Source organism: Lineus longissimus, chromosome 12 (assembly GCF_910592395.1).
Source record: "Lineus longissimus chromosome 12, tnLinLong1.2, whole genome shotgun sequence".
In the NCBI taxonomy this organism is placed as follows: Eukaryota; Metazoa; Nemertea; class Pilidiophora; order Heteronemertea; family Lineidae; genus Lineus; species Lineus longissimus.
Window position 1 is genome coordinate 5,131,731 of NC_088319.1, and position 15,953 is coordinate 5,147,683.

Here is a 15,953-nt window from a genome sequence, read left to right on the forward strand (position 1 = left end):
CAGCCTCAAAAGCGTCCTTTCTCTTCGTACGTAATGCTGCGATGCAGTTCCTTGCCTTTGCCGTTTGTTTTAATTCATAATGTCTATTGAGGGACCGACTATCTATGTGAAATGTCTTTGAAATGTTGCATCTTGTGTTCTTGTCAGAAACAGCTAGCACTTGCTTAATCTTTGCTTTATCAATCAGAGGTGATGTCGATACATTCGCTTCGTTCATTGATTCAGTGATGGCTTGGACAATGCTTCTTGCGGCTGAGTTAGCATTTTCATTCTCCCCTTCTTCCAAACCAGCAGACTGTATAAGGTCATTCTTCTGACAGCCAGGTAGACTGTTGATGAGGGATCCGAGAACTTGAAGCTTACGTTTCGCAGTGGAGGGCAAGACTGTGAGAGCCCTTTTCTTAGCTTTACTGAGTGCCTGCCTTGACTTATGGTGACCAGGAGAGTTGACGACAGGCTCAACAGGTGTCCTTTCTGGTGTTTTGTAGGCAAACTGCTTCACTCGATGTTTAGTAACTCTTAGGCACACTCGCAACTTCATTCTATCAGCTCTTGCTTTCTCTAGGATCTTGTCTGTCTTCAATCTTTTCTGTTGCAGAACCTCTTCTGTAGGGCAATTGTTTTCTTTGGAATCATCCTCCTGTCTCTTCCGTTTTCTGTAATCAGCTTTACGTACCCTTTCCTTTTGCCTCTTTTCTGCTTTTTCTCTTTCATCCATCTGGTCTCTTTTAGTGACACGATATGCAGAGACCCTTGCCCTTTCCTTCTGTATGTGGTCTTCATAAGCCTCGACATTCTCTTTCAATCTTTCTCTCCATCTTTGTTGCTTTTCTTTGTTTTTATTCTTCTGCGCCTGGATTTCAAACTCTAAACGTGTTCTCGGCATGGCAAAAATCGGAAATTGGATACAGCATTTGAACACGCATTGATGACTTGGATTGGTCTAATGAGAACTCCAAAATGTTCCTCCTTTTTAAGAAGATACTGGGAAACCATACCCAGACTTCGCAGGCTCTTTATATTCATATCCAAACTCACACAATAAAAGTTGGAAGAAGAAGCCATCATAACATGTAATGTGGGAAGCCATAATTCCACAATCTCCAATGGTTTTTGATATTCAAAAGTATTCCATACAAAACTAAAATCTAATTTTGTGATCTGAGCATTTGTATTTACCACATATAAAGAAATACTGGCAACATTAGAGAAAAAAATGTATAAACGGCAGTTTATCATCATTTTACCTCTCGGTTATGTACGGGACAGGGTGCCCAATGCTATGATGAAATGTCACAGATAAAAACTGAACACATAAACAACAGATTCTTAAACAATTTGAATGAATTTGACAGCTAACTAACAAAGCTTGCCAATTAGACTATATTAACCTTTTATACCTATTCAAATTTAACAATGCTACGGGGCAGAATAACCTAATCTTCACGAACGGTTCATATTTTCCCAAGGAATCTGAAAAAATCTGAGTAATACAAGCTGCCTAATTTAGATGAAATAGTGTATTTTAGAATACACACTAATGATTAAAAACACAATTCATGAGAATTTTTTGAAGGGTTAGCAGCAATTTAAAAAAAGTTATTGTGTCCCGTACATAACATTTGTCACGTCTAAGTTATGTACGGGACAGCACATTCTTACAAGGCCTAGTACATGTCAAATGAATGCCTCTGGCCCGATTGCCTACGATATTTTTTCTCTATCTCATGTAACATTAAACATATCAGAAAAGCAAAACATCTTCATCTAAACAGCAAGGGAATGTGCAGAATCTGACATGGCAAATTACCAGTAAAAAGTACTTGTTTTTAACTTGTCTTTGAGTTTAAAAAACATCTATGCTTTACAGATATCACCAAAATACTACCAAACCTACAACTGGGTGATATACCCTTGAAAGTGAACGAAAAACGAAGAGCGTTCATCCCAATTTAACATTATATATTTTCACTTTAAAATGGTCTGTATTTCTGAAAGCTGGTTATGTACGGGACATCCATGCTTTTCAACTTCTCAGATTTTTCAGGGTAACATATAATCATATTTTACTTCATTTTTTTCTTCATATCTAAGAACAGTCAAAGGCATACTCAGGAATTATTTCAATGAATTTGCTCAACAGTTAATGATGAAAATAAACTGGTGAAAAAGGGGAAAATATTGGTTATGTACGGGACAGGCGACATCCCATTTTAGAAAGTCATGATATAGAAAATTTACCCATCTTTTGAAAATCTGAGTGATTGCAGCACATAGATGGGGATTTTTACTACTACAGTAAAGTAAATGTCTGTCATAGAAACACTTGTGAAGGTGTATCCTGAGGTGCTCGTTTAAATTCAGTTAAAAACAGGTAAGGGTGTTACGATGGTACCCCTTCAATAAAAAAATCATAAGTTGAAAAATAATACACAAGTTATCACAGAAATTCCTGGGTATAAAATTCAGTCAAATCTGGATGAGAAAATGCCAATCCTATCACTCTATGTGGTCACATATTTTATACCAAACCTCTCAAACTTTGACATTTTCTCCAGGATGACACAAAAGTGGTCAAAATGGGTTATGTACGGGACACAAATCGAGCTGTAGCAAAAAATTGGCCGATCTTAGCACAATTTTCAGGGCGGGGCCATCAAATATAACCCCTAGGAAAGGTAAAAAGCTGAAATGATCATCTCTGCATGCACAAATATCTGAGCTAGACCCCCGTTACGGGTTTTTTTTTTAAAGCGCCACTGATCTTGAAACACCCCTAATCTGAACAAGCCCGTTTTCGAAAGGAACCTTCCTCTAGGCACCCCCAATGTACAAACCAAAAATGAATTAGATCGGACGAACGGTTCTCCTCGAAATTGACGAAAACCAATTTCAAACACGCCGCCCTGGTGGCCATATTGATAATCGGAACGAGCCCGTTTTCGAAAGGAACCTTTCTCTAGTCACCCCCAATGTACATACCAAAAAAATATCATGATTCAAGCTAGCATAATTCATGAGATATAGCCAAAAGTATTTTTTCACATAAGCGCCCCCTGGGGCCAAGTGTAGGTCGAAAACCGTCAAAACTGCCAAAAGGCACAATGGTACCATAAGACCTTCAAACCACCTAGAGATGAAATGCCCAGCATTTATGGTTACGGATATATGTTCCGGAAACCACTGATGGTCAATTTACGCTAATTGACCCATGTGACCTTGAAAAGTAGGTCAAATCAAAAACCCGGGTATTATGTGATGTAGTCTCATGAGTACTGTCCTCAGTAAAAATATCATGATTCTAGCTAGCATAATTCATGAGATATAGCCAAAAGTAGTTTTTTGCATGAAGCGCCCCCTGGGGCCAAGTGTAGATCGAAAACCGTCAAAACTACCAAAAGGCACAATGGTACCATAAGACCTTCAAACCACCCAGATATGAAATGCCCAGCATTTATGGTTACGGATATATGCTCCGGAAACGAGATCAACGGACAGACAGACGGCCCGACAGACAGACAGATGGACAGACAGACAGACGGCGAACGCCTCGACAATACCCCTCTAGCATTTATGGGCTGAGGGGTAAAAACGTTGACCCACAGTGAATTAATACCTATTCAATTTCAATTTCAATAATAAGGTGGCGAAAGAAGGTCGCTTTGAGTCTGAGTTTGAGTCTTGAATTGTGAATTTTGAGCGACTTAAAACAGGTCGAAAGTACATGCAAAATTTCTAAAAACTTTTCTATACTGAGCTACTTACTCTCAAGTTACTCCTCACGTATCCATTGTATTCCAAATCAGATCACAAACAGACCACCAAACTAGCCTGATGGATGTGACAAAATGGTGAAAAAGCTATATCATCCTGTAAGAATACTAAGATCTGACGTGAACACAGCATGCTGTGACGCCACAATAAAAATCAAAAATAGATATTGCACACTTTCTTTCGCTACTTCTAGTATAAACTCCAAACCGGCGGGACATTTTGCATCCATTTAATGTCTATTGTTGCAACAAGTTTCTTGTATTTGTATGGCTGTTTGGGGCGTTGGGTCGGTGTCTATATTCGGTTTATTGGGACGTCATAGCAGGCTGTGTTTACATCCAATCTTACGAGATGATATTCTAGCTTTTCGCCATTTCGCTCAAAATTCATGATTCGAGACTCAAGGCAACCATCTTTCTAAAATTATTTGAACTGAATATAGACGTATAGATATCCATTCAGTGCGGTTGCCCCAGCCGAGTTTCGAACCCGGGGCTTTATCACATGGCCACGGCGAGGATTTCTTGACCGTGCTGCCGACAGAGCGATCTTACCTCTGGGCCTTTCATGTGATCTAAGACAGTATCGCCCACCAAAAAGAATTCAGATGAAAACTGTCGCAGAATGCCATTTTGAAAAAACAAAAAAATTATTAATTAATCTGTGCCTGTGCCGGGGTGAAATGAGGTCGACAAAGGCCTAACCCTCAAACTTTGACTATGAACCTTGAATGAAATAAAGATTCACTGAGGAATGGATCGATTTGATTGGATGAAAATTGTCGTGGACCGAGCGTTGTATGGTATCACCCTGTATGATCCCCTTCCCGCGCAATCCCGGAGACACCGGACGATAGCGCCGCCACGGCCAGATGTCGAATTTCGCTGTAATGGCTTGATGTACACACGTTCGAGTTGATGAGAAACATGGAATAAAAGTGATAGCCAACATCATATCTGAGTCTGATTTATCCCTCCACGTAACGGCAGGTATCATTCATTGGCAACCTTCCATTTCGGACTATCATGGAATCTTCTGATTGACTTTATTCGGGTGTTTTTGAGAAGGCCGGGAACAGGACGGGAATCTACACGGATATGTATTGCGTAAGCGTGTGTACCGGTATGTACTGTGTGTACCTGATGTTGCCCTTCTTCCTGATGGCATATCGTTCGTCGGTCCATTCCAGCACGGGCGAGACACCACACTTCATGCTTACAGCCCGTGAAATGCGTCTGCCACTGGATCTCCTCTACAAGGCTCCGTCGGAGAAGTCAGCTGCTGTTCCATCCTATGTAGCTGACCTTGAGGCTAAGTTTACCAAAGCTTACGCCATTGTCAGGGACAAGCTTAAGACTGTACAACGAGTACAGAAGCGACAGTACGAAACGTCATCTCCGAAATATCAAGCTCTGCAGCCAGGAAGTGATGTGTGGTATTTTAACCCAAGGAGATGTTTCAAGGGGGATAGGCATCAGCCCTGGTTGGGTCCGTATAAGGTCAAGGAACTGCATGAAGACTTCACAGTGCTCCTACAGATCGATAAGGAAGGGACCACCATGCGGACACACGCGGATAAGTTACGTATTGCTCAGGATCCGGTAGTTGAGGGTTGGTAGTCTGCTTGCTGCAAGGGTTCACTCTGCTACTTTTCCTGGGGGTGATGCACGTTGGTGTGTGGTCAGTGTTCGATAACTGTGACCCTTGTAACACTGGTGTGTGAGTGATGGAGGTGATAAGGCTGTTTTATGAATGCGAGTGTGAATGTTTCTGTGTTTTTGTATCTTCCTGCTTGTACAGTATGGGTATGGATGTTACATTGACACGTTGTGTGTTCGTGTGCGTTGTGTGATTATCATAACTGAACAGTCCTGAACGCCTTGTGTCCTCTCACTATTTTTTCCAAACGAAGTTGCTTGAAGGTCTTTGAGCATGTTGCTCCTATACTGTTCGTTGTAAATCTAGGACCTACTGCTTCGTTATGTTATTTGGTCAAGCTATATTTCTTAGGCCTACCCACGTTATACCACCACCTGGATTTGTGTACTAGTAAGTGCCTAGTGTGTTCCTGGATAGCAGGTTGTGCTGATTACTTCAATAAGTTGCATTGGGACTAGTAGCTTTTTCTGAGTAGCCTGACTGGATCGTTACTGGCCAGCTCGCAGGGAAGGTTATTTGCAACTTGTGGACATTAGAGACAATGTTTAGAGGATTATATACTGGGGAGACTGACCGTTACTGGCCAGCTCTCAGTGAGGATTTCGTTTTGCTGTGCTAAGAGACACTTGCGGAGGATTCCATATATTCCCTATATGATGTCACGTGAATCGGACACTTTTGTTTTGTTTTCAACTTACTAAAAGTAAATATTGGGACTGTTTAGAATACCATGATATATTTGATGATACATTTGGACTGAAAGAAGTTGTGGAGTGCCTTGTTACATTTTACTACCTCTGGATTTGAGGGTACTAGAAGTTACATTGCTATTTGGTACTTGGTCATGTTTCCAGTTTGTATCCTATGATACTACCTCAGTGTGTAGGAAGTAGGCCTATGGGTCCTTTTTATGGCCCAGGTGTTGAGACGCTTTACTGTATTGGCAGGCGTGCTCTTCTTTTTGTAGCCTACGCGTATGTAATCTACTCTTAGTCTATCCCTTTTGAGGATGAGTAACTATAGGGCTCCATTTTGCACTTCAGTTCTTGTGCTTTTAGTCTGGTGGGCTAAGTAATTTTCGCATTATGCACCAAGTGCACGTTTTTTTGTGTTTTATGTTAACTTGTGTAACTGATTTTTGTGTAAATTTTAGGTTGGTACCGTCTATGACTAGGCATTTTTATCCAACTGTTCTTGTGTTCATAGATGTCATAGGGCTAAATTTTGCCTCACCTGAAAGTTGGACTACTCACTAGTTTCATTTAGTCATTGTACCTGTTTGGAATGTAAAATGTGTCTTTGGAGCATTATGTGCGATGCCAGAACTGCATACTAGGATGCTTCGTGTCAAGGTGACCAAGTGCGCTGCACTTTTCTCTTGGTTATATTTGTATAGAGAAGTGTTTTTGACAGCATTTCACTTGCGGAGTTGCAGTACGATTTTGTATTATTAAGACAATAGTAATTTTCTTGACTAGTTTTCATTATGATTCATGTTTGTTCATACTGTTTTGATGTGGACAGTCACAGGTTTTTGCCAGCGATTGGCAAAGGTTTACATATTGCAACGGTAGCTTGTTAACTGTTGGGGTTTTTCTTATGATGTTGTCAGTGGAGTTCTATTCCTAACCTACATTGTACATGTACCTTTTCCCTTCATTTATAATTGGTTATAGCTGATCTCTGTTTGAATGTACAGCAGCTTAAGCACCTGCTGGGGTGAATGGCTTGTGAATCTCTGTGTGAATGTGTGTGTGATTTGTAATGAGATCTGGTTTAATTTGAGATTTTTGGGTATGGTTTTACATCTTGTCACCATACATGTATGGAGTTTTGTCATTCTAATGATTATGATACTTTCTTTTTTGGGGTATTGATGGGGTTGGTGCGGTTGCCGTGCTGGGACAGGCGTGTGGGATCGTTACTCACATAGTCGGTCCTGTCATTGCACCCATGCTGCTCCATCTATGCCATCACTTGGGACTCCTCTTGATTATTGGAACTCTACCTGACGATAATTTGGGTGTTTTGGTGTTGTGAGGGTAAGGTTTGGATGTTTCATCCATCATCCTCACTCATTTTTTTGTCACGTTTTGTGACTGGCGACCTTCATGTATATTATTTTCTGTATTTTGATAGGGTTTTTTGTATTTTGAATGTTTTGGCGTATGGCGGGAGCTATCATACGCTCGGGAGGGGGGTGATGTATGGTATCACCCTGTATGATCCCCTTCCCGCGCAATCCCGGAGACACCGGACGATAGCGCCGCCACGGCCAGATGTCGAACTTCGCTGTAATGGCTTGATGTACACACGTTCGAGTTGATGAGAAACATGGAATAAAAGTGATAGCCAACATCATATCTGAGTCTGATTTATCCCTCCACGTAACGGCAGGTATCATTCAAGCGTCACTTATATGGACATGTCCTGGTTGGAGATGCCCTAAGGGGAAAGATGTCGACGTCATACGAGGATTTATAATTCCCAAACTAAATTGACACTTAAAATAATTCTCGGAGTTCGACTGCCGTGCTGAACGGATATCCAGAGCCAACCTTGTCTCCAGGAACTCGCGTGTCATTTTAACATTGGAATTTCTGCTTGTAAAGAACCTGGGTAGGAGGTTGATCTGAACCAGCTATATTTAGGTGTATTTAGCTGCTGTATTCACGGTAAGATACCAGTGGCTTGCATAGCAGCATGGCGCATGGTTTTATCAAAAATGCGAACTTGTGGGAAACGAAAAATGGTCGGATTAGATACGGTGAAAACAGCTGGAAAGGGGTTGGTAATGATCGGTTCTTTTTTATTTTCCTCCACTTATGATTCTATGTATGTCCAAGCAGTGATATTCTTTAAAAAAATTCCAACTTGATCGCGTCATCGAGTCATCGCGTCGTCGAGTCATCGAGTCGAATACCACAAGCCTTTTTAGACCAACATGCGCGTTTGCTGGCCCAAATAAAGCTTAGAGTTATCTATTGACAATAGGCTCGTCCATTTGCATTGTCATTATTGTGACGTTACATGACGTAGAAAAACTGTTCGAATTACAACCACCGACATCTTGGTTATATCACATAAGATTTGGAATTCATTTCGATGGATGGGTTCTAAAATGTTTACTTTACCAACTAGACTTACCTTTACGTTATAAATCAGTGTTTTTGAACCAAAAACCACCCTAAAATGGATAAAATTTCTAAAACTCGAAATAATGCTGTTGCAGTCGTTTTAGAACTTTTCCAGGCCGACCGGGATGCTGAATGGCGCGAGTTGTACAATGGCGGCTATCTTTTGAGTTACGCGGGAACTACGGTCTCACTAGCCGGTGAGGAGGCCAGGCCTACCTACCTCCAAAAATGACGCAACGTCATTTCATGCATACCCCTGTTCCAGCGGCTGTAGACTTGGCAGTATCATACTCTCACACAAACCTATACATTTCTGAATAGCCTGTCACTTGTAGAATACATCTGGCCAAGTTTCAACGTCCTCTAGACACACAGTCATGCAAAGACTGATGCAGCACAATACATGAGACACCCTGTATGTTAAGGCAAGTTTGAAAAATGTCACCTTTATGCCTTAATATGTAAAGTGCAAGCCGCTAGTGAACTAACACAACTGTTTGACATGGGGGAGCCCCCCCCCAAAAAAAATCCCCGTCCTTCTGACGTGTTTAAGCCAGTGCATTGGGGGAGTCCCCCAAAGCCTCATCCTGCTTACATGTTTTAGCAAGAGAAATGGGGAGAAGGCCCTGTAGTACACAACGAAACCGAACATTCACCCACACCAAACAATCAATTTCAGAACAAATATAATGATTTTAGTGCACTGAGGGTAGTTTACAGATAAATTGACAAATGCAGAAAGAAGAGGAAGAATGTGATACTGTTATATTGAAATTTTCATATATTGAAAATATGATGCTTTGCTTTACATGCATCTTCTCTATTTGCAGGAAGGCACTGGTCTGGTCATTTACTTTGACATCGAAAGAAACTAGGAAGGAACCTGTCATACCTGGTAGTACCAGTACTTCAATGAACATGGGAAAAGGCAAGTGTACATCGAAGAGTGACAAACCTAAGACGTACGCACACATTTTCTTCCTGTGGGGTAATGTACATAGGCATATAATAACAGTTAAAACAAACGAAATTAGAACTTTGGACATCTCGATACCGGAACAGAAGATGCTACATGCAATCTCCCAGCGAGTGCATTAGAATCCCGAAACTCATCCACATTCATCTTTCAGGCAATCGAAACCTTCACCTGTCTCGTCTGCTGACTCTCGCAGCACCTCACCGGTGCTATCCAAGGCCGACACTGCACTTGGCTACCTGAAAGAGGAACACGAGGCAAAGATGATACGGATTTAATATGAACAAGAAGCTGCTATGGTAAGGAAGGAAGCTGCTGTGGAACAAAAGAAAGCCGCTATGTTAGAGCAGGTCACCGCGAAATCGAAGAAGACTGCATTTGATGTTAAGGCTGAATTTTACATAGAAAAACGTAAGAAGCTTTGTGTCAACCTGTAGTCAGTGTAAAGATCTTTTTGAATAAATAAATCTTGATACCTACTGGAAGTGTTCTCTTATGAATCTGTCTCTGAAGAGATTGCCTCGCATATGTGCCTCAACGCGATGAGCCTCCAATTCTGGCTGTTCGTACCGTATTGGGCGGGGGTCGTCATCTTGCGGCGGGATGGCATCATTTCGTTGAATGGCAAGGTTGTGAAGACAGGCCGTGGCTACAATAAGAGCCATACTACCCTGCAGCTGAATAAAACGTGTATGATAAATATACTCCCGGAGTTTGTTAATGCCTGTGCTTAAAGGCTGGAGAGATCGACAATTTCAAAGTTAAAACATGATATTGAGATGTTCATAAACTTACCTGACATCGGAGTCGCCAACAGAGTGGAGTCGTTTCTTCAACATGCCATACGCTCTTTTTATCAGACCTCTTGTCCTTCTTTGCGCTGTGTTATATCTCGTTTCCGCGGGTGTTCTTGAATTACGAATCGGTATCATCATATAGGGTCGGCAAGTATAGGCTGGATCCCCGAGTAGGATTCCACGATTTGCCCCACTATCAAATTGCCTGAACAGACGAGACTCTTCAAAAATTCTCGAAGCGTGAGCTGATCCGTACCATCGTGCAACCACATATGTGAACATCATCAGGTGATTGCAAACAAACTGACAATTCAAGCTGTAGTATCGCTTCCTGTTGATGAATCGTATAGCATCGGCACCTCCTGGGCTCACGATTGCTACGTGGGATCCGTCGATAGCGCCAATCACGCCTGGGAACTCGGCAATTTCATAGAACCCTTGCATCACCACCCGTTTCTCCTCCGCTGTGGTCGGAAACCGGATGAAGCGTTCCTTCCATCCACAGATCGCTTCGGAAACACGACGTACCACACGACAACACGTAGCTTGCGAGACACCACTTGAATCCCCAAATTCGATTTGAAAACAACCAAAAGCATAAAACCGGAGTGCAACAGCAAGTTGCTCTATCGGAAGAAGGGCTCGATTCCTTCTCGTGGGATGCTCTATCTGGGGTCCAATTAGGTCAAGAACATAACGAAATGAATCCTTTGATATTCTGTATCGCCTTATAAATGCCCGATCAGTGTACTCTTCCAGAGGGTTACTACGGTCCTTGAAGACACATAAAACGCCACGCGGCACTTCCTGCCCAGCCTCTGCGTCTTCTTCCGCAGCGAATTCGACCACAACTGGCGCATCCATTGTACTCTCGACGCTCGCCAGAAGAGAAATGACCGACTGATCAGCAGTTAAACAAGCCCCTTTCGACGTTTAAAATTTCTTTTGTCATCCTTAAACAGGCGATCTTGTTTAGCAACCGCCTAAACATGGGACAAGCTAATCACCCTTTATGAAATGCTGTCTAATTTGTGTGCCCGATTATCACCTGTTTAAACACTGTTTAAACAAGACAACGGTGTTTAACTGAAAAACATCGTTTATGAATATGGGCCCTAGTATTTTAGCCGACCTGATCACCACTGGCTAGTGAGAGCACAGTGAGTGCGAGCTGAGAGGCAACAGGCGAACGAGGTTGACAGAGATAATCAATACGAGGTACCTTGTCTCCAGGTACTTTAGCCAGCGTTCACACTGGATGACCTACATGGAGCGGTTCTTTTGTTTTAGCGCGCGATTTTTACTTGACTCAGCAGTTTGTCAGTTTCTTGTTTTTAGCCACTGGAAGGCATCGCCTGCTAATTTTTCCTAGAATTTTTCGAAAATGGATCCTGTTCCTGGTAAGGTTTTAGTCTTGGTCTTGGGACATGACTGTACGTGGTCAAGGGCATGGCCCGGGCGGGGGGGGGGGGGGGGGGGTTAGACTATACCTCACCTAGCTTCACCCCATGCCCAATGTCGCTGATGATGTCTTTTCCCCTCAAAACCTGTTAGTCTACAAAGGAGGCCAGTGGTGCGCCCAGAATGTGAACATCTCAGTAAAGATGTCACTCTCCAGAAAAACAACGGGTAATATTAATTTGGTCCAACAGTTACTTTCTGCGAAAAATACTAGTACATGTGCGTATTTTTCTTTTGTTTGTGGACACCCAGTGGCCATTGTTTGGCAATAAAATATGAAAGTTAAACAAATTTGGGGAGTTGCTGAAAAATCGTCCTTGGGCACAAAATGGCTTTTGTTTTGCTTACCGGTACGCACGCACACTCCATAAAATTTTCAAAAATAAGCCCTAAGATAATATGTAAAGAGCAAGCTCTAGTGAACTCACACAACTGTTTGGCATGGGGGAGCCCCCCAAACCCCCGTCCTTCTGACATATTCAGCCAGTACATTGGGGGATGAGTCCCCCAAACCCCTCCCCCATTCTCTGAAAGTGATAGGTTTTAGTCAGTACATTGGGGGGAAGGCCCCCAAACCCCCCTCCCCCATTGGACTCTAAAAATAGAATTCCTTGGAGACGCTGAACAATAAGGCCCCATAAAGAAGTAGTCCCCGCCCCGGTAGCTGTCTCATATCTGCTGACAGAAGCAGCTCTTTGTGGTGAAATAATAATTGAATTTTCAACCTGCTAGCCTAGATATTTGTGTATGTTTCTTCACCAGTTAGTTAATAACGAATTTTTGTAGCTTACGGTATATATTCGTAATTGTTTTAAATGCGTTTCATGTTCAAGTGTCTTAATTTGACAATTTGGCGATAATACAGGTGTTGGATGACAAGAATAAGAATGATCCATCATGTTAGGATTATTTTCGTTCATTTGACCCCCAATTATATTAATGCATTATAAAGTGGGTCTGACCTAGGCCTACAGCTCATCCTGATTTAAATGGCATGAAACCCCTGGCATGCTGGGCCCTGTGCCCCCTGTGCAAATTTAACCGGTACAAATTTAAATTATGTGAGTACCCCCCCCCCCCCCCGTATGGCCCTAAGAAAATTTCTAGTCAAGGCACATTGGAAATTTTCCTTTTTCCAGAGCAGTTGTGGTTGGAATACTAGTAGATTGGAATGAATTATTTCTTCAATGATATGAAAGTTGAAACCCCTCTGAGTACAAAAATGCAAAGGCAAGACACATCATGCATGTCATGACACCCATGCCCAGGAGCTTTTTCTCATTTCTGAAACAGTTGTGGTTGGAATGCATTTCCAAATCAATCCGTCAAATCTCTATGCAATGAAACGTCACAACTGTCTCCACCTACGTTGTCCTGTAGGCTATGTCCTAGCAGACGATTTTTAAATAAATGATGTGATTGATATACTTGTAGATTGGAATGAATTATTTCTTCAATGATATGAAAGTTGAAAACCCTCTGAGTACGAAAATGCAGAGGCAAGACACATGCATGTCATGACACCCTGGAGCTTTTTCTCATTTCTGAAGCAGTTGCATGGTTGGAATGAATTTCCAAATCAGTCCGTCAAATCTCTATCCAAATGGAACTTTAAGACCACTCTATATTTGTGCAGTAGTGTTAAAACTGTCTTTTTTGAAGTAAAGTACGTGAATCGAGAAGAAGAGGACGTTTGCTTTGTCTGCAATGAAATGTCACAATTGTCTCCGCCGACGTTGTCCTGTATGTCCTAGCAGACGATTTTTAAATCCCACACACTTCAGGACAGTGGCGCCGGTGTGAATAAATCTACTTGCGTGAATGGTCAATGGCTCATGACGTCATGAAATAATTGCGTCACGAGGTAGGAAACAATGGGAATCATGGTAACTGTGGTTGCGATGCGTCGTGAAAGCAGGATCGGCAAGCGCGGCCCGTATGGAATGCAACAAACTGTACCGGAACCGGAATTGTCATGGGTCTGCACAAATTTTTTCAGATTCGAATGATGGATATATGAATTTTGTTTACACTTTATACACACGTAACCATTACACTCACTACGTTGTGTGAGTTATAAACAGAAAGGAAACAATTACCATTACCATGGTAAACGACCTAAAGTGATGACTTTTTTCGTCAGATACAGAGTAAATCAAATGGATTTTGTGATGGGAGGCCCGCTCGCGGAAGTTCATGCGACGAGGTGCAAACGCCCCGTAAAATACCTGGGAACAAGGTTCTTAATAAAGATAAGGAAAGTAACCTTGTCCACCTTCTACATGCAATGACGCTGCGGCATAAGTTATGCCAAATATGGGAAACAAAATGGCGTCACCTGGTGTGAAAAAATAAATCGCGTGCGCCGTGGGCTAAAAACTCAAACTCGCCCCAGTGCCGAAATTTAAAAAAGGAACGAAATCAGCGCCTCTTGTGTAAAGATTGCTAAAAACGTTGTTAGATGACCCCCTTAGCCCATTAAAATAGTCTCTACGTTGTAAATAAATGGACATTGCAATCATGTAATTAGGGGGAATTCACTGGTCTATGACCCCCAGGATCTTGGAGGGTCCTGCATGGTGAGGTTGCTCTATATACTTTAGTATAGGTTTTTTATCTTTGTTGAGTGGGAGTTGGATGGACTCCCTCATCCTGACAATATCAGGCCATGCATTTCATTCGATACATACTTACTCGGAAACATGCGTAAGGAAAAGTCGTGTTGTAGGCCCTGTTTGCAAGAGGATGAGACTCCCTGAGCAACCCATTTGTTAGGGTGAGGAACGAGACCGGTCCACTGCGTCCGGAGCGTAGAGTTGGGTGGGCTGATAGGAAATTTCGACCAACCTGATTAACTTCTGATCAGCCTATAGTCACAACCATGCCACCTAATCCTATGGACATCATGTCACACGAAGGATATCCCATGGATATGTTTGAGTTCAGTTGGGTTAGACCTCAGGTGTGATGCAATTTTGAGAATCACATATTAGGCCTTCTTGTTCGTCAAACCTTTAATAGCTTGACCACAATCGTTGTTTTGCGCCCGGTTTGGTGAAGCTGAAGATCACAGGCGTTGACAGGAGGAGTGCCACCCGGGAGGATTGCGCCCGGGAGTGCGTTCCCTGGTTCTGGCCACTAGCACCCGGGGGCCAGCAATTTACACCGCGTCTTCCTATTTGGAGGCGGGATGGTTCTGGGATAGAGCTTAGAGTCTTAAACTGATCAATCCAATCGCAAAATACCGAAAACCCAGAATTATAATTAGAGAGGACAAGATATCGTTCCGCTAACACTAACACTAGCTATAACGATAACGATATTTTTAACGTTACCGTATTAAATAACGTTTTTCAGGTAAAGAAACAGTTGGCTACGCTATTTCACCGCCAACGCTATTTTTTCCAATTATTACTAAACACAAATGCGAGTCCTTATTTGCGAGCATACAAAAGCGGGTTGCACATGGACCACAATAAACCTGGTACAACCATTTGCCCCAGGAATTTGAAGGTGATGTTCTTTCACTTCTTCATTTTATCTGCCAAAAATGATAAGGGCTGGTCTATTGTCGTCCGTGGTTTTTGGTATATTCAATCTTATTGCCCAGTATGCAAAGATTTTGATCAGAGAACGAAAACGAGCACTGCACTATAGGGGCAATTGTGATGACGGATATTGCGTTGCCTGCTGACAGAAATGCACTTAAACTGAGTGTCTAAAGTCTGGTAAAAATCACATATAATTCGTAGCAATAGTGTTATCAAAAGTATTGGTTTCTGCTCGTCCGGGCTTCTATATGATCATCCCACACCATTTTCCCGTCCTACGAGTACGGCTGGGACACCACTGATAAGATGAGTGTATTATTGGTGCATACAGAGTTCTTCAATAGTTTCTGTTCTGTCGTTTTGATAGAGATTAGGACAGGGTATATTTGACTGCTTAATCATGTTAATTGGGAAGTCTTGAAAAAATGTGCAGGTATCAGCAATAGCTGTCTTAAGTCGCAGGTCTGTGCTGGCTAATCTGATGTCGATGTCGAATCAAATTGGGGTGAGCGTTCTGGACGCTTTCGTACATTTTGCCTATACTTCTAATGTTATCCATACCTCACTGTTTACGCTTTCCACTCGTGTGGCGACGTGC

General features: G+C 42.3%; 1 protein-coding gene across 1 annotated transcript; it reads right to left on the reverse strand.

The window, feature by feature from the left end:
- Window positions 1-10,337: 10,337 nt before the first annotated feature.
- On the reverse strand, window positions 10,338-11,207 carry LOC135497231 (putative nuclease HARBI1). The gene has a single exon (XM_064786993.1). The coding sequence runs from the start codon at window positions 11,205-11,207 to the stop codon at window positions 10,338-10,340; it is 870 nt and encodes a 289-aa protein (XP_064643063.1).
- Between the last annotated feature and the right edge of the window lie 4,746 nt (window positions 11,208-15,953).

What these genes read in the sequence shown, in the direction of transcription:
- LOC135497231 (XM_064786993.1), bottom strand. Translation starts at nt 11,207, where the DNA reads ATGGATGCGCCAGTTGTGGTCGAATTCGCTGCGGAAGAAGACGCAGAG.